Genomic DNA, 24,932 nt, shown 5'->3' with positions numbered 1-24,932 from the left:
TTTACAGATGTAATTAAAATCCCTAATCCATAGACTTTAAATAAGAAGATGATTCTGGATCATGAAGTTTCCCAAGGAGGAGAAAGAAATTCTGTCTAGGGATGACAGCTTTGGTCCCTGCCTGTGGGTTCAATTTTGCCTGTGATTTTTCCTTTCCTGACTGCTGTCCTATGCTTAGCCAGTCCCCACAATCACATATGCCAATTCCTTGTGATAAATTTCTTAATATATAAATATATCTGCATAATCTCCTACTGGTTCTGCTTTTCTGGTTGAGCCCTCACTGAGACCCTGATTAGGTTAAATAAGACATGTCATTAAAATTAATTTCATATTATTCTTTTTACATTTTAAATATGTGGCTACTTGAAAATTTTAAACTGCGTATGTGGCTCACACTGTATTACTATCAGCCAGTGCTGGTTTAGTCCTAGGAGTGGGCAAACGACCTTTGAAAAACCTTAGGTCATCCACAGAGTTCAATCTTTTACAAATGAAAAAGAAAACTTGAAATTCTCCCTTGCCAGTACTATCTTGCTTCCTCCTTCCTATTCAGATCAACAGAGGCCGCAAAGATCGGTGCCTTGTATAAATCAGGCCAGTAAAGCAAGTAAAACGCCAAAGATTTAGAGTAGTCTGGACATGCTAAGGGAGTCACCTTTAAGAGATAATTTCTTACTCCTAGTTGGGATTGATTTGAATACAGAAATGGGATGAAATCTTCTAAATTAAAAGCTTACTTGAAATGCTACCTTCATTGTGAGAGAAGAAGGTCTTAAAGTTGTCATTTAGAATAATATTCTTCCTTTAGAGGTAAGTGCGTGTGCGTGTGTGTGTGCATGTGTGTGTGCCTGTGCATGCTGCTTGGGCAAACCTGTCAGAGCCTCCTACCCTAATTTCATTTGGGGAAATACGCCAGACAGGGTGGTGTTTTGTGGGACTAGACAACCCATGTTCATCCATGGCTGGGTTTCCTGCAAGGCAGGTGGATGTTTGCACATAAGAGAACAGAAATAAGAAGCAGTAGCAGGAGCCAGCTCGTCACCCCTTAGCTCTAGCTCCTTTGTACACAGCAGCATCCCATCAAAAGGGAATGAACTGTAGATTGTGATCAGCATTGAAATGAGCAGAAGTCCATTCTAGAGGGAAAAAAATAAAGTGAGAGAAGACAAATCTCAACAAGGTTGGGATCAAGAGCACCATTCATGAAAAGGCAGGGGGAAATCCACTGATTTCCAAATACACGGAGAGATTTAACTCCAAGAAGGAAGGTAAATGCTGGCATGTTGGATATATTTCACTACACATTTTCCTTAAGCGAAAATATAAATAAAATGAAACTAAAAGAGAATTAGACTGAAAAAATGGCAATATATTTCTGAGTACTTGTTTTTTACTCAACAGTAAATGGAGCAGACACAACCCAGTTCTATAACTCAGACCAATCTCAAGGATAAAGCCCTATTTTTTTTTATTTTCCTGACTCCATACTTCAGTCTTTTATGAGGACAGTCTCATGGCTCTGGACAGCTCTACTTAGATTTCTCATACGTGGAGGCAGGGATCATGGATTAAAATACACACACATACACAATAAGATCTTTACAGGTCACAATGAAATATGATGACTTACACAGGCATTTTCTAGTGTGCAGGACTGTCATCAACTAAATTTTTAACTCACTCGAAGACCCTTAGTATTTCTGTAGAGGCAAGTGAAGACTCACACAGCTAACCTTATAAAGGCATACATAGGCCTACATTTCTCTGCTTATAGAAGACAAAAGAAATTTATTTCTTATGGTTGAGACTTAAGGATAAATTACATCTCTCTCTGCATGTTTTACTGCAACACTGAATTTTCTTTGGTGACTGCATTCTATGGCAAGTGTCAATGCCTGTGGCTATCAGATGCCTGGAGAAACCAATGAAGCCTCTGCACATGTGTCAGTTCTATCTCCTTACACTTGAGCCAGGAAATAATAACCATCCAGGCTCTTGTCCAATTGAGTAACAATGTCCTTCCAATTTAGACTTCAGAAGGATCTTTTTCTCACAAGCAAATGATGTTTGATTTGTTATTCTCAACTGCTCTTTCCAGCTAAGAACCATTTATATAAGAACATAAAATTAAATTTTAAAGATTCAAGTCACTAAAGGTAGAACTTTATCGCCCTATGGTTTTCAACAAATTTCCAAGAAAAATAAAATTCCCTGTATTATATTACAACTGGCTTCCAGTTATTTGCTAATTTCCATGGACTGGTGAATAACTCCATTTTGTGTAATATGACAATAATGTATAATCGCATAAAATTGCATTTAACATCATGACACTGTTTAGATACAGTTCACTTAGACCTGCACAAATCCTGGGTACAAGGGCCAAAGAAGAAGATCAAAGCAGTTGTTATTTACCTCCAAATATATGTGTTTTCCAATTAGATTAATGCCCAATGTCTATTAAGACATTATAATAAGTCACAGCACCAGATGCCAGTTGGAATCATAAGCCGTTCTGGTAACCAGTAAACCTTAAAGATTGTTTTGTGGCTGAGAAGGCACAGAAGTCAAAGTGTCTCAATCCAGGTGTGAGACTGTCCACAGGCCCTTAAGGATACAAATCTGTATTTGAATTTTGAGAATTGGAGAAGGGAAAAATAATATGGAAGAAGAGCAATAATTATCTCAATGTGTCAGGAGGGAAAAAGGAGTCATCAGTAACCGTACCTTAGAAGAGTGGAGCAGTACTCCACTGATGTTTACAGTGTTGGTAACGGTACAATTGTACTAAAAGATTTATGAAAAGGGCAAGTTATCACCACAGAATGTGGGGAGCATAGTCCAACTTTTTTCACTACTCCTGATTTTCCTCTATAGTTTTCCTCCACATCTACAGGGAAGTATGAATAAATATAAGACAGGGAGAAAAATAATAAGGTCTCCCTTTAAATCCTTATTTTTATTCATCTCCCACTCTAAAACTAAAAACATTTGAAGTCATCGGAAAACTTTATCAAGCTAGGCTCTAAATGCATTTACAAATTTCCTTCATTTAAGGAACTCAGAAGATTTAAACCCTGGCTTTTATGCTTTATAATTCAATGAAGATAATAAGGAAATATACCCTCCTCAGTCAGGCTGTTTCTCTGAAGTTCAAAGCCAAACAACCAATTAGGTCAGAGTCCAACGTCTCTGAGGAGGTGTTAGTCTCAGCACCAGACTTGTGAAGTGTTGGGAAAGTAAAAATTAGTAATATTGAGATTTTTCATTATTTCTGGGTTGCAATAATCATTAAATGATTATTTTAATAATTGTCATATGAAAGCTGGTATAAATCTATGGTATTCTAATATAATTAAAATATGCATTTTTTAGAAAAATTAGACACAGATAAGTTATTCACAGATCTATACAAAAATATATCTGACATGTATTAAAATACAGCTTAGGGGCGCCTGGGTGGCGCAGTCGGTTAAGCGTCCGACTTCAGCCAGGTCACGATCTCGCGGTCCGTGAGTTCGAGCCCCGCGTCAGGCTCTGGGCTGATGGCTCAGAGCCTGGAGCCTGTTTCTGATTCTGTGTCTCCCTCTCTCTCTGCCCCTCCCCCGTTCATGCTCTGTCTCTCTCTGTCCCAAAAATAAATAAAACACGTTGAAAAAAAAAATAAAAAAAAAAAATACAGCTTAGTGGTTAAGATAATCGATGCTAGAGTCAATCTGCCCAGTTGGAATCTGATTCCTTTTCTTACCAGCTGTGCAAACCTTATTTCTTCATCTGTAAAATGAGGTTATTAATAGTACCTTCCACACAGATTTACAGAAGAATTAAAATAAGTCAAAATGTGGGGCACCTGGGTGGATCACTTGGTTAAGCATCTGACTTAAGCTCAGGGCATGATCTCAAGCTTCGTGGGTTCAATACCCATGGTGGGTTCTTGCACTATGCTAACAGTGAGGAGCCTGCCTCAGATTCTCTGGCTCCCTCTCTCGCTGCTCCTCTCCCACTCACATTGTCTTTCTCAAAAATGAATTAATAAACATTAAAAAATAATCTAAAATGTAAAGAATTTACAACAACATCTGGTTATCAAGTAAGCATACTGTAAATATTGGCTATTTTTATCATAATTATTTGTTTCTCTCATTAAATTCTAAATTGATGAGGGCAAGAATTATATTTATATTGTTCCACGTTAAATTTTCAATGTGTAACAATAGTGGCTGTCACATACCAACGACTTGATAAATATATAATAGGGGAGCCTGGGTGGCTCAGTTAGTTGAGCATCTGATTTCGGTTCAGGTCATGATCTCACGGTTCATGAGTTCAAGCCCCACGTCAGGCTCTGTGCTGACAACTCAGAGCCTGGAGTCTGCTTTGGATTCTATGTCTCCCTCTCTCTCTTCCCCTTCCCTGCTTATGTATGTCCTCTCACACTCAAAAATAAATAAATACACATCTTTTCAAAAAGTCAAAGTAAGGATACTGAGTATTTAAAAATTTTTTAAATACTAGTAATAATTAATACTAGTAGTAATACTAGTTTTTAATACTAAAATAGTTTTTTCGTGCTTTGCTTTATTTCAAAACTTATTCACAGATATTTATATAAAAAGTCAGTCAACTATGAATTGAATATATTATACCTGTAATAAAATGTTGACAAATATCATGTCTCTTTCATTTGAAATAATTGGGGACAGGATTTAAAAATAGGACATGCAATTCAACATAACTTAAAGGAAGGGTCCATAATTTCTATCCCTTTTGTTCTACATGTTAGATGTTATTGCAGTTCTCCAGCATTCCCTATTGACACTTATGGTATTTCAATGATAATCTGCATTCTCTTTTATTTGATGGCACTTGCTTATATACATATATTTTATACACAGAAATAATGAAATTTTGACACTTGTTACACATATTTATACTGGACATCTGAGAAGATAAATATAGATTTCAATGATCCTTTTGGTAGTCCAAATGGAACTTTTAGGTGTAACAGGGAAATTTCTGGTTCTCACAGTGTGTGCTGCATGGCCCATGGGAACACATAATTATTCAATAGACAAAGTCTTTAAAACTTCTCTAAATTAGAAGTGAAGATTCATTTCATTGGCTTGATTCTCCTTCTTTATCTTTAGACAGTTTAATTATATCAATATGTAATCATCTAACCTCTATGTCTCCCACAGGGCCAGTGGTAATCATAACCAACAGATTTTCCCAAGACTCTGAGCTCATCTCCCAAATATAATTTGGGAGGAGAGGCCATGGTACTTAAAATGGGAGAGTCACTAGCAGTAGCAATCAATGGGACCAAATTAGTGAAAATAGATTGTGTTAAATGAGTCCTAAGGATAACCTTATTTTGTAATGAAGTCTTCCTGAGTTATTTTGTATATTACGTGCATTTTGCTTATGATAGTTTAGTTGTAATTATAGAAGAGCTTATTTTTGAGTAGTTTATAATTTTGTTTAAGATTCAATGAGTGATATGCATTGAGGAAGGAAGACACTTGGGATGAGCACTGGGTGTTGTATGTAAGCAATGAATCATGGGAATCTACCCCCAAAACCAAGAGCACCCTTTATACACTGTATGTTAGCCAACTTGACAGTAAATTACATTAAAAAAAAAAAAAGATTCACATGGTCAATTTAAAGCATACAATTTATATCTATTAATATAACACATTGTTAACAAATTAAAAATATTATCAATTCAAGATTTTAAAATGACAGACTCAAGAAGTTAAAAACATAATCTCTGTCACCAAGGCAACTGTACTGATTCTTTTAGATGGCAATCAAGTTCATTAAATTATTATGAGGCTGGTGGGTTTCAATGAATGCTTTTTATCATTATGTTTTCTCTATATATCTCACAAGCGCTAGACAATATAAAATGTCTTCTTACAATTTGTCTTATTTTAATATTGAAAATTCAAATTATTTATTCATTTAAACATAGAATCTCTTTTGTATGATTTTACCAATTGTGATTAGGACACAAAAGTTTCATTATGATAAATAACCAAGCAAGACTAGTTATCTATTTAGTGGCTAATTAAGGATTATTAAGGGAAAATATTATATTGAATACTGAGTAATTTAGATAAGCATTCTAAATCATGTGTAGGTATTTATATTTTCTATGATTTTTCTGATAATATTTCTATTGTATTGATAAACAAGTTTGAGGAAATCACACTACTGACCATTAATGAAGAGTATAAAAAGGAATATATTCTTTCCCTCAAAGCTACCTAATATTTATGATTAAGTTGGTATACACTCAGATATAGTGTTAGACAATATTGAGAATAGTTTCCTTCAGGGATGTCGAATCCCATAAACATAAAAATGTTTGGGACCTTAATTTTGTTAGATTTGATTACTTGGTAAAGTTTTGTAAAATAAGCTCAACTTTTTCAAGAAAAATATTAGTCTCAATACTGCATAATCTTGACCCCTACAAAAAACTTCAAAATAAGTATGACAGTATCTGTCCAATCTCATTTTTGCCATTAGCTCAATAATCTTAGGTTAATCCATTTTTCCTCTTTGAATTGTATTTTTCCATCTATAAAATGAGATACTATTTCCCATGTGTTCATAAGCCAGACAGAGGTGTAAATGACTACAAACAATACCTTTTGTAAGATAATTGCTGGTGGACTTTATGGATTTAGATGATGTTTTGACTGTGTTTCATATTTGATGATAAACTAGACAAGATCAATGTGGCTGTACACCAGAATCATCTGGAGAGATATTAAAATGTATTCCTGAGCTACAGCCCAAAACTTAATCAATTAGTCTCTCATGGTGAGGAACCTTTTAGGGATCTCCAATTTAAATAAGCTCTCAGGTGGTTTCAGAAGCACAGCCAGTAGTAGGAATTGTTGTCTAGACCAAAGTTTCTCAAATTTTAATGTGCATATGAGTCGCCTGGGGATCTTCTTAAAAATGCAGATTTTGATTCATTTCATTTGGTCTAGATGAAGCCTGGTTCTGCATTTCTAAATTACTCCCAGATGATGCTAATGCCACTGTCCCATGATCAGATGAAACTCTTGGTGAAACTATTAACATGTGACATCACAATTTAATAATAAAATCATAAAATATTATAGCTAGAAAGAATGTAATATCAGTAAAATCCAGCATCTTTGTTTTATAGATGTGAGAGCTGAGAGCCACAGGGATTAAGTGGCTTAACCATAGTAGGTGAACAGCAGAAGGGGAACCAATGCAAATATCTCCTCATCATATTCCTTCAAATCTATCTCAATCATGTTTAAAATGTTGATGTGTTCAGCTGATGAGCATCAATTGTCAATAGTGATTCCAATAGTTTAGGTTAATGTGACAGTGATATTAACTTAGTTTGCATTTTATCATTCATGTTGGTATTTTTAATGGAAATTTATATAGAAGAACAGTCACTATGTATAAACAAAACATGTTATTATCCACTTATCTTCAACTCTCTCCCTTCCTGGTGTCACAATGCATAAAATCACTCATTTTTAGAATTAATCATTTGGGTTGCAATTATTCTCACCCATGTTGTGAGTTAGAAACACATTTGGGGAGGGGGGTTGAAAATACAGCTGCTTAAGGCTTGACCCCTGGAGATTCTGGCTGGGTAAATCTGAAGTGGGAAGGGATCTGGGATTCCAAATTAAAAAGACATCTGTGGCTTTCCTGCTAGAATTCATTATTGTTAACAGCATCCCTCCTCTAGTTTCAGGAACCAATCCTTTTTTAATCTCAGTATAAATAGTCCGGTTGATGCTAACCCCACTCTTTACTCCCAATGGTGAGTCTATTCTCTAGGTCTTGACAAAGTGCAGGTCCCTGGCAAACTGATTGATTCTAAGAAAGGCATGCTACTCAATAGAGATCAATGAGAGTCAACGACATTGTTTTTGCTGAAATACTTGGGGAAAAGCATAGGCTCCTTTCCTGAGTTGCTAAAGTAAGATACTTTTGGCCTCATGCTTCTGGTCATTGTAATTGCCACTAAGGAGAGGAAAGCCTGTCTGAGAATTAAGCAGATGAAGGAAAGCAGGGTCAGGAGCAAAGAGAGAGGATTTACTAATCACATTATTAAAAAACCTATATCTAACCATCCCTAAAGCCAGTTTTGCTCTTGTATCTTTCAGTCACTCAAACCATTAAAGTATTCTTTCCATTAAGTCAGTTTGAAATGAATTTTAGTCTCTTGTCATTTGAATCTGATACACAGAGTTGAGAACCACTGGGATGTTTTCTGTTTTGCTTTATTCTGAATTCATTTTATTTTTCAATAAACCATTCTAAAAACACATAATCTGGAATATGTAGCACTTTAAGCCATCTGTATTCAACCAACACCTCATTTCTTATGGTTTTAAGACAGGAAACCTACATATCTGGAGAGAATAGAGTCTAGAATAAATGAATGACACCTAACAGCTTCCCATTCATACACTTCTTCGATACTTATCCTATCTGATTTATAGGTAAGATCAAAGCAACACTGAGATCAGATTTGGTGTCAGCATCGTGGGAAAGAAGGGTTTCTGAGATAACTCAGACCCGACCATTTTAGTATTTCTTGTTGGAGCAGGAATAATCTCAGTGCTTTCTTTGGCATGTCCCTACAGGCTCTGGTTCCACATACTATTATTTGTGGTAGTGTCTCCCTACTGTTATTTACTTACTAATCATCCTGGTTCTAGTTTGCTTGCCTCGATGGAAATGAGCTCTTTCTAGTTGCACAAGATACAAAAGTTGACTGACCCGTTAGATCCAGAGTTCACTATAGCTGCAACCCCATTGAGAAGTGAATCTCTGGATCACTCACCAGATCTTCCTTTACCTCAACCTTCTCAGACTTTTTTAGTCTGAGTCCACCTCCAAGCCTGCTGTCTGTTCTCTCTGTGCTTTGTCACCCTGTCATTGTAGGTCTGATCAATAATAAGAAAAACGGGCAGAAGATAAAGCAGTGAGTTCCTTGTGTAGCCCCAGGGTAATATGCAGCTCTGCAGTTATGGAAGTGAGTTTTGATCCAGACTTACTGTGTGAAGACGTCCAAAGATAAATGTATCTATTTAACAAGGTTACTAGGGCCTACCTAGTAACCAATATTCTGAGCCTATGAATTTTAACAAGTTTAGTCGCCTTTCCATTTCCTCTCCTTTTTTCACTCACCATATTTTTCAGACACTTAATGTTCAGCCTGGTGTAAGCCACTGAAGCTGCCAGCAAAGATGAATGCAATGAAATCTTTGGCACAGAAACTTGTCCATCTATCTTACTCCCGATGACGTGATACAACCTTCTCAATGGCCTAATCCTAAAGTCTTGAATATTTATGATGCACACATTTCCTGGTTCTTCCTCATTCACCCTGACTGCAAAGAGCTATTGTGGGTTTCAATCAAGTGAGAAAAATACACAATAAGAGAACTGAGTTTAAATTTACTGGGTTCTTTTCAACCCGAGGAGTTTTAGGGAAATTTAAAAACATGACTATAAGGAGGATGTAATTTGTTGTGCTCTAAGTAGAGAAGAGCCTCTCCCTCCGCTGTTGACACGCGTCAGGTACAATCTTACAGAATCAGCTTTCATATTTGAGTCCAGTTCAAATATAAGGACAGGTCCTTATTTCAAAGAGCAAGTAATTAGGCAACAAGGAAATTCAATGTAATGTAGTGGGGTCTCTAGTTCTGTCCTCTAAGGCAAACAATGATTTAACACATAAGGCCACCAATGCCCCTAATATTGAAAAACAGTTCTTCCTTCCCAAAAAACTGAATGTGCATAGATCCAAATGACTAAAACTATTTTTTATTAACTTTAAATCTAGACATCAGGAAATGACATTATAAAATGTGATTTCTTGTTAGGAGACTATTGTTGTCTTCTAAAATTACATATTCCAAAGGACATAACTGTTATAATGATTATTCTTATGTACAGAGTTACTACAGACTGAGGTTTAACTAAGAAAAAACTGTAAAAGGGAGATAAGTATATTCATTATGTTGCACTGAGAAATGTGAGTACAAAAAATTAAAAAGCTATATATCCCTTAAAGAATTATACTCTCTGTCAATGTTTACCCAATCTGAAAAGTCAGCTTCACATTAAGACCAATACAGAAATGTGAGAGAAAAATCATGCTAGGTTTCTGACAAACTGGTAATTTATTTTTGAAAAAGAAACAGAAAAATACCTACACCTATGATGAATGGATCTATATTCTTAACTTTCCTTTAAGAATACTAGATTTTCACTCTCTCTCTCACTTTCTTCCTCTATCTCTTAAGCTCTCCCTCTCTATCTGTTTGTGTTAGTAAGCCTGCTATGCTATTAACTTTGGCTTGGAGAATTTATGAATAATTAAGAGAATTAAAACTATTTATGTATTTTTATTATATTTCTATTTTTGCCCAAAACAGAGTTTATCCATTTGCTGTATAATTAGTTATTCATATTTTCATCCACTTTAAGTTCAGTTTGCATATGATCACATCATCATTATCAAATATGCAATGCCCCAATTATTTGATCTCATTTACTATCTCAATTGATCATCTATTCATTAAATTTTTCAGTACATTATACTAAATAAGGTGATCTTTTTACTCATATACAATTACTTGGCTGTAGAATACAATGTTACATTGATCCTGATTTTGGTAGGGAATAATTAACTTTATTAGCCATATCATATAAAAGCTCCATTACAGTCATTTATTTATTATCTTATTTCACAAATTTTCATCATCAACATTTGGGAATGTTGTACCCAAAGACTTACATGTTCTCCTCCACCTAGCATATTGCTTGAACCATAAAAAAACACTTGAAAAAGATTTACTGAAAAATAAATTTACTGAAGGGATAAAACATGTCAGTGTCCTGAACTAGTGATTACCTCTACATGAGTCAACATTGTAGACTATGGTGGAAATGAACCCTCATGCTCTGAATATTCTCACTGCGAATCCTCAGGTTATCCAGAAAAGAAAATGTTCGTTTTCATTACAGTGACATTAATTTTTTTCCCTTTGACATTACCTTGGCAAACCTTGGAAAACTGCATCTCCTTCCATATTTTGAAGATAACTTCTAAATTTTTTATCATAGTTAAAAAGTTGCAAATAATTTACAGGTTATTATAAATTTTGACTTTTGAAAATAAAATTTCTTCATGTCTCTGAAAAAATCAGGTGAATGGACTCTAAATACTACAATGTTTTGAGACTCTTCATTATGGATTTAAAATATCACAACAAGCTCTTTTTTAACATTTGGAAATTGTATATCTTTATTCTTTTTAAATTCATATTTTCACTACATTTCTTTCACAAAATTTCATTCAAGAACAATATATTTTTATCACTGGGAATTTTTTTCTTGATTAAACTATGGTATAGTGTAATTTATATACTTTTTTCTCTAGAAAAAAGTTTATAAATTGAAATCTTGAATTTATTTCATATCCTATGGTTATAAGAATCTAAAGGTTACTCTAAGAATTTTTATAAAATATAATTAAACCTGAAAAGCAAAATTATATTAGAAAGACATCTATCTCTTTATGAGATGCATAAAACTTCAATAAGTTTATGGGTTTGTGGATATGATATACAGATGGGATCAGATAAGATTCAACAACAAATCTAACCCTCTTGTTTACTTTTAACGATACAAATGTTGAGAAGCCTTATGAAAATGTATGCATACATGCATACATATGCCTTATGCATGAACATGTATATAAGAGCTACACATACATGCACACACACATACACAGAGATGACAATTTTATTACAGTAATGTTTACTTTTTTAAGTGTTCTTCCAAGTAATGTTAAAATGACATAGGGAATTAATAAGAAATTTATTTTCAATGATCTCTCAGCTGAGTAATTGATTAATGCTTTCTTCAGTTATATTGGAAACAAAGGTCTGAAAAACACATGATTTGCAAAAGATTTGCTACTCTATTCTGAAAGTCATTTACTTTCTGAATTCCCTGGAAGTAAAATGATTTTATTAGGCTCTCCAAATGACTGCTAGATATTTCTACTATTCTCAAATAGGAGTACTTTGTGCAACCAAACAATTTTCCAGAAAGGATAAAAAAACCCAAAATATTGTAAATTGTAACGATTTTGGATAAAATTATGTCTTGCTTTAGTATATTCATCTAAACCCTGGGTACTGCTCACTTTATTTATGTTTGCCATTGTTATTTATAATGTTTTCCATGTTAGCTAATAGACAAACCAGCTTTTATTTTCAAACCTCTTACTCAAATCAAATTTACCTATCTCAAAAAATATAATTTTGTTTTGCAGTTCAAGAATAATTTTAGTTTGGGGGCACCTGGGTGGCTCAGTTGGTTAAGCGGCCGACTTCGGCTCATGTCATGATCTCACGGTCCGTGAGTTCGAGCCCCGCGTCGGGCTCTGTGCTGACAGCTCAGAGCCTGGAGCCTGTTTCGGATTCTGTGTCTCCCTCTCTCTGACCCTCCCCCATTCATGCTCTGTCTCTCTTTGTCTCAAAAATAAATACACGTTAAAAAAAATTAAAAAAAAAGAATAATTTTAGTTTGCATCTTGAGGAAATTATTAAGAAAGAATAAATTTTGCAACACAACTGGAAGATATGTTATTAAAAGTAGATGAAAAGGCTAAAATGAGGTGGAGTTAACATAATAAATTTATTTTATTTAAACTTTTTAAACATTTTTATTTATTCATTTTTAGAGAGAGAGAGCACATGTACACAAGTGGGGAGAGGGACAGAGGAAAGAGAGAGAGAAAGAGAGAGAGAGAGGGAGAGAATCTTAAGCAGGCTCCACGCTCAGCATGAAGCCCAACAGGGGGCTTGATCCCATGACCCAGGAATCATGAACTGAGCTGAAATCAAGTCAGACTCTCAACAGACTGAGCCACCCCTAATAAATTTACATTACTAATAAGTTATAAAAATCAGACAAACCAATATTCTATTTTACCTTATTTTATTTGGACTAATGTCATGTAATATATACATAAAATTTTCAATTGTTTATGAAGCTAAGAGCATGATAAAGAGTTTGAAACTTCAGCAATATATATGTGAAGGGATATCAAATTCTAAGGTTTTACTTTTGGGACTTAATAAATATGTTTCAAATATAAAAGAAATGACTCATAATTTTGTTAACTGCCATAAAGTTGTATAATGTATTAAGCATTACATATATTTAAAACCAGTAGCTAGCATATAGTTTTATACTTTTTATTAATAGGAGGTAGAAAATACATGTAACATAAATAGCATATAATGAATAAATGTTGCATAATGTATTATACATATATACACACATGTTCATATATGTGTATATACATAGAGTAAATTGTTTCCTCACCTAGTATATGACTTAAGTTTTTGTCAGTAGGAGATATAAAATACTAAGCATTTTACATTAGATGAAATGAGATTTGGCTATAATTAGATTAGATATTTTATAATATAATTACATAAAATGTTGTTAATTCAGTGCATCTTAAAAGTTTGGTTGTCTCAGAAAATATCCCAGCTATATTTAAAAGAATCAATGTCACTAAACTACACTGCTTTGGTTGTTTCAAAGTGCTCTTTCAAGCCAATGACAGTTCGCAAGATCATATATTGAGAATAACTGAAAAGGATTATTTATTTTTAAATTTTTAAAAGCCCTTGATAGCTTTTAGTATTTCCTACCTATACTCTTTTTGCTTTGCTCTTGAATCTCCCTCAAGAGCAATCCAATCTTTTACATTATTCAGCTAAATAAAAGGTAAAGTCATTAAGTGAAACTTATCGTTGCTCTAATCTCCAATCTCCTCCACACCATCATATCTCTGGTGTTAGAACATCCCGTCATGAAAAAGAGCACTTGTGTATCAACATCATGCTTCTCCTTTAGCAGACGTATGAGGATGGACCAGAAAGACCAAGAGGTCAAGACCTTTCCTCTTGGTCTTGCTGGTCAGCATTCTAGCAATTTTAGGATGGGCGAAATCTATTTCTTTATGCTGTAAAGTAGAATACTATTATGAACTTAGGTGTGTTTTCAGGCAAATTACTTTTAAGAAAGCATACAGATGTAATTTCATTCCTTTATAGCTATCTGCACTTGTGTACCCTGGGAAAGTAAGGAGTCAACACCCATAACGTATACTGTACTGGGAAGAAGTTACATAACAGGAGATCCAGATAAACAAAGCACACCTACCACACACAGCCAAAAACTGTTTCAGGAATTATGATTTACAACGGTATTTGTTTCTCATAGTTATAAGTTTCAAATAATTATATAATAAAATATAAAATTTTATAATGATTCAGTGCCTTGGACTCATCATATAGTGTTTGGTAATAGAATTTACTATTTTAAAATTTTGACAAGCTGAAAAGTAAATATGCATAAGGAATATAAAGACACCAGGTACTACATCTAATGCCCTGAAGCTATATTTATTTATAACAACATAAACCACAGAATTGCAGATTCAAAAATGTCATCCATATTAATAATTTATTTAATAATCAACCCTCAACTCTGAGATTGTTTGACTCAACCATTATTCTACATCAAATTCGACCTGTGAACTCCACCCATAAATAACAGGATGGCTGAGTTTTTAGTTTGATGAAAATAGCAACTGGACAAATGAAACTAACATTTTAAGTGCATTTAAATAAAATGCTTCATACAGACACAGGACAGTTAAATAAACAATCCCATGGCCTGATAACTTAGGTAACATAAAATGGCTAAATAGTATTGAATATATCTGAATGGGAAAGAGCATTCACGAGGAGACCAACAATCATTTACTTATGGATGAAAATCAAATGTTTTAAGAGACTGTCATTCTAGATTACCAAAAACATACTTCTTAAACCACAATTTTTAAATATGCAAATGTATAAAATAATCCATCATAAAATAGAGATAAGTTTATAGCATCTCTTCTCTAATAATAATATTTGAAATTTGCTTTTAAAAACAGAATACATAAAAAGTAAATAAATAAAAATAAAAACAGAATATGTATTGGAAATGTTTTGTTTTTAGAAATGTTTGTAAAATATTATGTATTGCCTTAAAACTCTCATCGCCTCTATGACTCTACAAAGGAAAAGACTATAAATAAAAAATAGTAATTGTAATGAAATATATTTGCTTCAGTCTACTTTAACTAATGTTCATTATTACATAGCTTTTATACCCAAGGTAGTGTATCTGTTTCCTCAAATGTCCATTCATGCAACCCTGTGAATTATATTATTAAGAAAATAATAATAAGCACCTGGGTGGCTTAGTTGTTTAAGTGTCTGACTTTGGCTCAGGTCACGATCTCATGGTTTGTGGGCTCTGTGCTGACCGCTTGAAGCCTGAGCCTGCTTCAGATTCTGTGTCTCCCTCTCTCTCTCTGCCCCTCCCTTGCTTGTGTTCTGTCTCTGTCTCTCAAAAATAAATAAATGTTAAAAATTAAATATATATATCTATTTAATATATATACATTCAGATGATTTTAAGTCTACTCTTCTTTTGGTAATCTTTCAAGACATTAGTGTACATGGTTTTTTTTTGTTTTGTTTTTTAATTTTTTTTTTTTAACGTTTTTATTCATTTTTGAGACAGAGAGAGACAGAGCATGAATGGGGGAGGGTCAGAAAGAGAGGGAGACACAGAGTCTGAAACAGGCTCCGGGCTCTGAGCTGTCAGCACAGGGGCCCGATGCCGGGCTCGTACTCACGGACCGCGAGATCGTGACCTGAGCTGAAGTCGGCGCTCAACCGACTGAGCCACCCAGGCGCCCCGGTGTACATGGTTTTAAACACATATATCACTTAGACTGTTTTAACTAATGAGCATTGTTGACATGTTTTTTTTAAAAAAAGTATCCTTAACAGCTATTTAATAGTCTTGCTGTTGATTTTATAAAATACGGCAATAATTTAAAGAATAATAATTAAACAGCTTTATGCAGATTTGCAATTTATGCTAATCATTACATGAAACAATTTAAAAATAATCCCATAGGGAAATTCAAATCAAAAGGAAAGAACAGACTATTAAATTCTAGATATTGATTTATGAAGAATATGATCTTATGATTTTCTTGTAGAATTCAATTTATAAGTAAGAAAATACTTGTTTTTCTCCCTTCCTTTTCTGATTGGAATACACAATATACATAACCTTTTGTTTCCAGACAATGGCTAGTAACTCATTAGCTTAAACTTTTACTGTGTTCTAGGCACTATCCATTGGAGACCAGCTATTAAAAAAAAAAAAAAAAAAAAAAAGCTGTTTCTAACCTCAAGAAGTTTAAAACTAATCTAGAATCTCTAAACCTGGATTTGATGGTTGAACTATGGCTTGAGTTCTTACATTCTCATCCTGGATTTGTGATCATGAAACCTTTCTCCTCTTGATAACTTCACAAACACTTTCATTTCTGGCTTTCTCACATTTGAGTATCACTAGCTCAGCTCTCTTTTGTTGGATAAGTTACAAATTCAAATTTTCCAAATTAACATAAACTAAATGGATTTTACCCCAGAGAGTGAGATAAACATCATCTCCTCAGGCAAGGCTAAAGCTCTAAATTTGGATCCCACTGTTTGTATCTATAGGAGGTCTAGGCAGATAGCAACAGAAGCCAGCAAGTTCTCCCCTGGAGTAAACACTCCCTAAAGCCTCTGCTGAATATGTGCAGCGATGACTAAAACATCACAATTGTATCAAGTCTGGCTATGTGTTGGCTGTTTCTCATTCCAAATATACCTCAGGAAGGTATCCTTTCTCCTTTTGTCCCTTCTAGAAATAATTCTCCCTTCTTCCTATAAAAATACTTGCCCCTCTGAGGTTTTTGCCCCATAGCCATACCTCTTTGTCCTAGCCATACTGCTTCCATCTCTTGGATTCATGACAATCATGGACAGTTATTGAAAAGCCTGGCAAAATCTATTTCTGCAAAGAATCCCTCCATACCAAATCCAAGTATACCCAGGTGACTCTATTCCTTTGGGATGATGCATGGCACATACTGACTGATATGTCTTTGCCTCCAAGATTATTATTTTGCACACTATCTCATATACCCTGTCCCCTACTTATTACCTAAAAATGAAGAATATTAATAGTGACAGTAAAATAAGAAGAAAATGAATAAAAATTTAAAATCTGGCCATAGTGAGAATAAAGAAAATGGGCATCATCATTTTCTGGGCCATTTCTGTGTCTACTGAATTCACTCCTCATTCCTGTAATTCCAACTCACACAGATCTATATGTAGATGAATTCACACATATCCTGAAGAAGGCACCAAGTAATCAGCTGAAAAATAATAGGGTCAGCTTTATTGGAGAGAATGGAGTATTTCTCTACCTACCTATAAAATTTGATCTAATCATCAAACAAAAACTGTACATTGAAAGTAAATTAAGGTTCCAAATCATGTAAAATATATTTTGAGTCATGCTAAAAAATGAGCATTACCATAAAAGGGGAAAAATGCATTATTAAAGGTAAAAACAACCAACCTTTTTGTTTCAAGGGAGGCTCCTCTATTTCTCCTAGACCAAGACAAAAACAGTGAATTAGAAAAACCTTTAGCTTAGCATAATATTGTTTCTCCATTTTCCCATTTTCTTTTGTTCATTAAAAAAGCCATCCATTAGTTTTGACATTAGTAGTCTTTATATTACTTTGCCTCCCAAATTCCAGTTTTTAAGTATAAACTTTGTTTATGTACATTTATGTGAGATAGTTTCACTTTTATGAGTTCAATAAAAGTGTGGCAGCAATCCAAGTTATACATTATAGTTCATATATCATGTTCATTTCTATTCTCTATTGTTCATCTCAACCTCTCACTGGGACCAAACAAATACAAATTCAGACAAAGTCATAGAGAGGTCTAAAATAATAAGAGCTTTCCTGGTAGTCAAGGTAGTCTGATGACTGAGACTGACCCTAAAAAATGTCATGTAGAAGACAAGATCATTATGCTTTGTTCTTTTCACATCCATTCAATAGCAGTTTATGTATGGGTGGAGTTTATTTTCTTTTGTTTATTAATATATATATGAGAAAGTACATAGGTTAGCTGCATAATTGTGACATTTAGAACATTTCCCTCCATTACACCTCCATTTGGTTCAATCAATTTACTTTTTATTATGATTTTAGGAGAATTGCTTTCTGCTATTTGACTATGAATATGACTTACATGTATAAAACATATGTCTATCAAGTTTTACTGTTGTTATTTCAATCTTCCTAAGGATAAACTTGAGAAATAGCTACAATTTTTTTCCCAAGGAAGCATATAAATGTGAGTTCCTATTGTGAGTTTGTAGTATTGCATAATAAGACCCTCTCTACTATAATGCTACCCTCATGGTAGCATTTAATGTTGACATCTTTGTCATAAAGGCAGATAAGCCGTAAGATGAAAGCCAAATAGAGACCAATTTACTGAGTTTGGCAGCCTGTTGATAAGGTATTAGAACTCAGAAGTGTATTCATTTTGGGTTAGCCTGACCCAAGTGCTCATTTGTGTTTAAACTTAAGAAAACCATTGTAATACATAACTAAAATTGGTCCAAGAAGTTAGATGTGTCTCTATGCTTTGTACCTTTATCAGTGTCCTCATCCCCATCATCATCTTCTTCATCACCCTCAGACGAGATGATGTCAGACAACAAGGAAAAGAAGCCATAGACCCAGTCGGTGGTTTCTTCCACAGCATCATGTATAAGTTTTAGAGGATCTGAGCCAATCTTGGAAATAGAGCTTGCTAAAAGTAATTAAAAATAAGAGAAAAATTTTACAATCATCCCCAAAGAAGCTAAGGAAAGCTGTTTTTACCGATTTGTGCTTTTGACACAAAATATGTCAATTTTATAAATGTAAATATCTCTTAGCTACAACTTTTTGGGGGGCTCAGAAATAGAAAGTACATTTTGTCATAGTATGCATAGGTATTCAGTTAAAAAAAAGTTTTTGAATATCTATGGTACCAAACACTATTTAGTTACCAAGAAAGAAATTGTCCTTGAAAAGCTTATAATCTAAATAGGAGTTTAACACAGGGCAAAATTAGAAATGGATTGAAATAATGTGTATCTATGTTATTCAAATTGCTATATCCACTGTAAGTTATGGATGTTCAGGCACAGAAGAAATCACTGTTGGCCCATATTATACTGGAAAGCATCATGGAGAAGATGGCTCTGTAAATTTTTAGCAAACAATAAGTTCCAAGTTGACTTAAGTAGCTGTGACTCAAGTAAGAGTGATAGGTCCATTTATTATAATTTGTGATATATCAGAAAAAGTCTGGAATTGTCAAGGTAGTATTTATATCAGGTTCCAGCTAGATCCAATTTGTTTATCCTTATTAGGCATCCTGGTACCTAAAAATAAAAAACATTTAAATTTCTAGTAATTTTAGTAGATAGAGTTAGGAAAACCTGAAGTCTATAAATCTTCCATTTTTTATGTCCTAGGAGATATAAACTATTTGTGAAATGGGAGATCAAAAACTAAAAATGCAAGCAAATAGACATAACAGATATTTCTAGAATGTTGTTCTTCTCATTTTAATTTTATGAAAACTACTCTGAGGGGGTAAGAGTAACCTCTATTATCCGACTGAAGAGGAGATCTATCTAGAAATATGGTATAAGTTGCAACTGACTTTCCGTCAATCTATAATTAAATTTTAGATTTGTTTTCTTTAATTTTATTTATTTTTATTTATTTTTAATTTTTTTAATTTAAATTTTATTTAGCCAACATACAGTGCAATATTGGCTTCAGGAGTAGAATTCAGTGATTCATCACTTACATACAACACCTAGCATTCATCACAAGTGATGATTTTTAATACCCATCACCCATCTAGCCCGTCCCCCACCCATCTCCCTCTGTTTTCCTTAATTTTAAAAACTATTTTAGCTTCTCAGAGATTCTTCTCCATTTGATATCTTAGAAGACTACAATTATACCAACATACTATATTATCTAAAGGTTAAGTATTCTAAAATTAAGCTTTTATTCTGATAGAGAGAAGTCGCTGGAAGGTTTGAACAAAGGAATGATATGATTTGACTTGTGTAACTTCACTCGCTGTGTTGAGGATTCAAAGAATGCCAGGCTGGAAACAGGGAGATCAGTAAGGAGCCAAATGGAATAATCAAGGAGAACGATGATTATGGTGATTTCTATCAGGATGATTGTGTGGTCATGAAATGTGGTCAGCTGAATGTATTTAAAAGATAGAAGTAATAATACAGGCTTACAGTTTGGCTCTTAGGTATGAAAGAAAGATACAGGTACAGGATAACTTCAAGGTTTGTGGCATGAAAAACTGGAAGGATGGAAATGTCATTTGTTGGAATGAGGAGGTCTGGAGAGAAACAGGGCTTTGTAGGGGTGGTATACAAGTACCTGAGTTTTAGATTCATCACACTCTAGTTGCCTATTAAATATCTATGTGCAGATGTAGACATTTTTACAACTCAATATGACCTACAAAAGAGAAGTCCTAGCTGAAGATAGAAATTTGGGAGTTCAGCAGAGGTATTCAAAATCATGATACTGAACGAAATCACCAAGGGAGTGGACCCAGGAGCATTCCCACATTTAGAAGACAGAGAGATCAGTCAGAAAAACAACAGCAATTGATTATGACAAGGAGAGATGAGAAAGACAGAGACAGAGATATTAACACATACATCCAGAGAGAGAAAGAAAGAAGCAGAAAAAAGAGAGCATAACGTCCTAGATGTCAAGTGAGGAAATTGTCTTGTGGAGGATACAGTGATCAACAGGCAAAAGTTGCTGATAGGTCATGTAAAATGAAGACTGAGAATAGACCTTGAAATTTAATGAGAATAGACCTTTAGATTTAATGAGGAGGATGTCATTGGTGACCTTCAAAGGGCTGGTTTAGTGGAATGCATTCGCGACCAAATGGGAATAATGTAAAGGTGGTAAGTACATTTTATTCAAAGTAAATGACAAGAGTTTGGGCAATGTTTAAAGAGAACTAGTATCATAGTGGGTTTTCTGTTGTTAACATTGTTTAAAATGGGAAGAATATTCCATTTTATGCTGATGGGGAAGATCCCACAGAAAGGGGAAAATGTGCTCGCTCAGGCAGTACATATACTAGAAAGGGGGAAAGTTATACAATAGAAGGGAATTCTGGGAAACTTTTATATGTTCTATTTCAGGGGATTCACAGCTCATTCAAGGAGGCCAAGTTACAAAATGTTGGTTTCAGAAAAACTTATCTCCATGATTCAGTGACAGTGTAACTTTACTCTTTGGACCTTATTTTACTGCATTCTGGAGAGTTTCGTGTGAGCAAGATATGGTAGTCTGAATGGTAAGATTAAACCTTAGAGAAAGGAAATGAAATGGAATTTTATAATTGCAATTGAAAAATTTTAAAGAATTATATGTAAGGAACTGGATTGTAATGGCACCATTAAATGTATATTTTAGCACTAGTATATTTTATATCTAATGGAAGAATACTGCAAATGGGATTTTTATTATCTGAATAGATTGAGACCATTTCCCCATTTCCCTTCTTTCTAAATGTTCACTGAGGAACTTAACAATAAAATCCAACAAAATAGATATCAGTTTAATTATCCTTATGCCTAAATGCACTATATATACTCTGCAGACATGTATATTGCCTGCTTCTAAAATAGTCAAATCATGATGTTTTCATGAAGTCAATGTTGCTGACTTAAGATCAGCCTCTGATTTTAGATATGTGAACAACAACTTTAAAAACATAGATATAGATATGCATACAGATACAGATTATAGGTATATCTTAAATAAGATAGTAGTCCTCAAGGTGATTCTTATTCCCTTTTTCAGACATCACATCCAAATTATATCATGGGAATAATATTATACAATGCAACTGAAACTTTTATTGATTTTTTTATTACATTTTCTTACCTCTCATGTTTCCATGAGTTAAATTAAATATATTACATTGAGGGTCATCATAAAAATAATAGTAGCTAACAGTTTAAATAGAGTGTATTTTACCCACAAGATACCACTCTAAGAACTAAATGTATATTAACCCACATTTTTTTCAATAACCCAATGATGTAGCTATATTATATATTTTAAATAAGAAAACTGAGGTACAGAGAATGTAAATGAGATGCCTAAGGTTACATAGTTATTGTGATGGAGGCTGATTTTGCACCCTCCAGAGTATGACTCTTACCTATGCTATACTGTTATAAACAAACAAAAATATGAATTCACCATTGGTTCTGGAGTCAGATATTAGATGAGATATTCTGGGAGGAGGTTTTCTTGCTGTTAAAAGGAGAAACAAGGACTTTGGTGCATGGGAACATAAAGCCCAGGGCTGCTGTAACCACCTTATAACCATGAAGACAGTAGCTGATTCACTGAGGAAGGCAAAGGTTAAAAATGAAAAAACTTGTGTCCATATGACATTGGTGAGGCATTGAATTATCCAATCTTGGAATAATCGCCCTACTTCCAGAGCTTCTGTTATGTGAGATAAGAAATGTTTCTCAGTGTTCAAGTCACTCTTAATTGTATCTTATATTTTTTTTTAAAAAATATACCACCAGGTGCAGGGAAACTGCTTTAGGCTCCTTATGATCAGTAATTGGATTCTTGGCACTGATAAAACAGTACCAAGAGAGGCAAGAGAGGCAAAGAAAAGTTTAAAGTTAAATAAGATTTTTGTTGGTCCTCTGTCTTTGAAGCCAAACTATCCAGCTACTTAAGTTTCTAAGTGGGAACCTACATGGGAAATTAAATTACTCATTTTCTGTTTTCCTCCTGAAGAACCAGCTCCATAATTTTGCCATTATCCTTGATCATCAGTCTTACATTCTTTAAGTTATATTTTACTCTTCTTTGTCTTCCAAATCCTGACAAACATTAGCCAATAACGATTACAAGCTTGTGTTCTGAGCTCAGACTGACAGCATTCAAGTTCAGGCCTCCCACCTGTTGCCATACCAGGCCATATTAAAGTCAGAGACAGAAGAGAAAATCAGTCAGAATAATCCTGTCCTTATGTAAATTTTTGATATTTTGTTCATCATAGATTTTTGCATTAATTTAAAAATTTTAAGTATTACATTAAAATATCATGCATCTTAGTTACTGAGGTTTTTTTTGGAGCCCTTCCACTTTACAGCCAAGGTGAGTGTTTCACTGACCCCATGCTAGTCCTGATGCTCGCCCCCTAGATAGCTATATGATGGTGAGAAGATTAACTTTTGCTATGTCTACAAAATTCATCGAAGCCTATGCTTTTCCAAAGTCACATTTCTAAAGTCACCCCTTCATGCCTGTTTTCTATAGTATACCTGGTTCTGGCAAACAGTATTCTATATTGGGGACACAATTTTTTTTCTGTGCTTCAGCATGCTGAACTATAAAATGACAATAAGAGTAATAATACTTGCCTCACAAGGTTGTTACAATTATCACATGGGATAATACATTCGAAGCACACAGTACGGTGCCTGTGAATTAATAGATGCCAATGCGGAGAAAAAAAGCAAGATTGCCTTTTATCTTGAATGAACCAGAGGTTCTTTCCAGTTTGCTAGCTAGGGCAGCAGCTTCTCTTCCCCTTACCAGGAAGCTCTGTGTGTGATCTCAGCTTCCATCTAGGTCTCCAAATGCTGCACCACAGTCATTTCCAGTATCCCCTTGGATGTCTGGGTCCTAAATTCTGACTGCATGGAATTCATTCCCAGATGAATTACCCTCCCCCTCCACCAACGCTAAGGCTGCCCTCATGCATATCTTATCAAAAGCAAGAACAACTCAGAGGCGGGATAGTTTTGCCCATCTGCATCTGTCTGAACCATTCCACAGGATGGTGATTGAAATGAAATCCCAGGCATCTTCTGACCCTTTTGCCTTGAGTCTCTGCCCACACCAGATGGTGCTTACTGAACTTTGCTCAAACTCATTGTACATAAACTCCTTAGTATCGAGTGCCTAAAGCAGAGTAAAGGATATAGTGAATGTTAGGTAATTATTAATTCAATTTTCAGAGCCATTTAACTCAAACATATGGTGGTGCTCCATGAATGCAGGCTGTTATAAATTTTGTTTTGTGATCATTTAGTCACTACATCCTCACAGGCAACCTTGGCATGGTCTTTGAAAACCAAACACTGCTTTTATCAGGACTTGTGAAAGAACTAGTGATTGCCCCTTACCTCCAAGAAAATATTCACATCTAAATATTTGGATCCAAACTGAGGTAAGGTCTTTTAAAAGTGTCACAAATGCTACCCCAATTAGGAAAAAATCAAATTGTATGTATGTTGATGAGTGTACCTTGCACGTACTAGCACCCAAATGAAATTGACTAGGAAATAGAGAGACTTCTTTCAAGACAATCATGTAGGACTTACTGTATACAGTATCTTATCTTATGTGTAATATAATCGACATAGTGCTGTCATTTATGGGTTTGCTACACAGGTGTTTCTAATTTTGACATGTGAGGAATTCTGTCTGGAAATATATAGTGGTAATTATTCAGACCTAAAAAATTTATAATTTTAAGTGACTGGTTTTTCCATTCTTGTTGCAGATAAGTCCTAGGATACTTTTGTTTCTGTTGGTGAAAATTTGATGAAGAAAAATATTAGCAAATTATGGATCATTTAATATGCTCTGAGTTACATGACAATTCTTGCTTAAAGTACGGTGAAATTACTTAGCCTTTGTTCAAGGTAAACAGAATTCCCTAGAACTTAAGCAGTGCCAAACAGAGCTTCAAATGTATTTTCCCATTCCCATGCCACCCCCAAGGATA

General features: G+C 34.3%; 1 protein-coding gene across 1 annotated transcript in view; it reads right to left on the bottom strand.

Moving 5' to 3' along the window:
* Window positions 1–24,932, bottom strand: part of TRDN (triadin) — a 388,796-nt gene that overhangs the window by 300,012 nt on the left and 63,852 nt on the right. Inside the window, exons 3-4 of the mRNA XM_053904527.1 lie at window positions 18,699–18,860; window positions 17,602–17,634 (exon numbers count right to left, since the gene is read on the bottom strand). Of these exons, the coding sequence (XP_053760502.1) occupies window positions 17,602–17,634; window positions 18,699–18,860 (195 nt within the window). The remainder of the gene's footprint in view (window positions 1–17,601; window positions 17,635–18,698; window positions 18,861–24,932) is intronic.

This window comes from Panthera pardus, unplaced genomic scaffold (assembly GCF_024362965.1).
Source record: "Panthera pardus isolate Hobbes unplaced genomic scaffold, ASM2436296v1 HiC_scaffold_17, whole genome shotgun sequence".
NCBI classification, from domain to species: Eukaryota; Metazoa; Chordata; class Mammalia; order Carnivora; family Felidae; genus Panthera; species Panthera pardus.
Note: the sequence above shows the minus strand (reverse complement) of the source record. Positions and strands in the feature narration are given on the sequence as shown.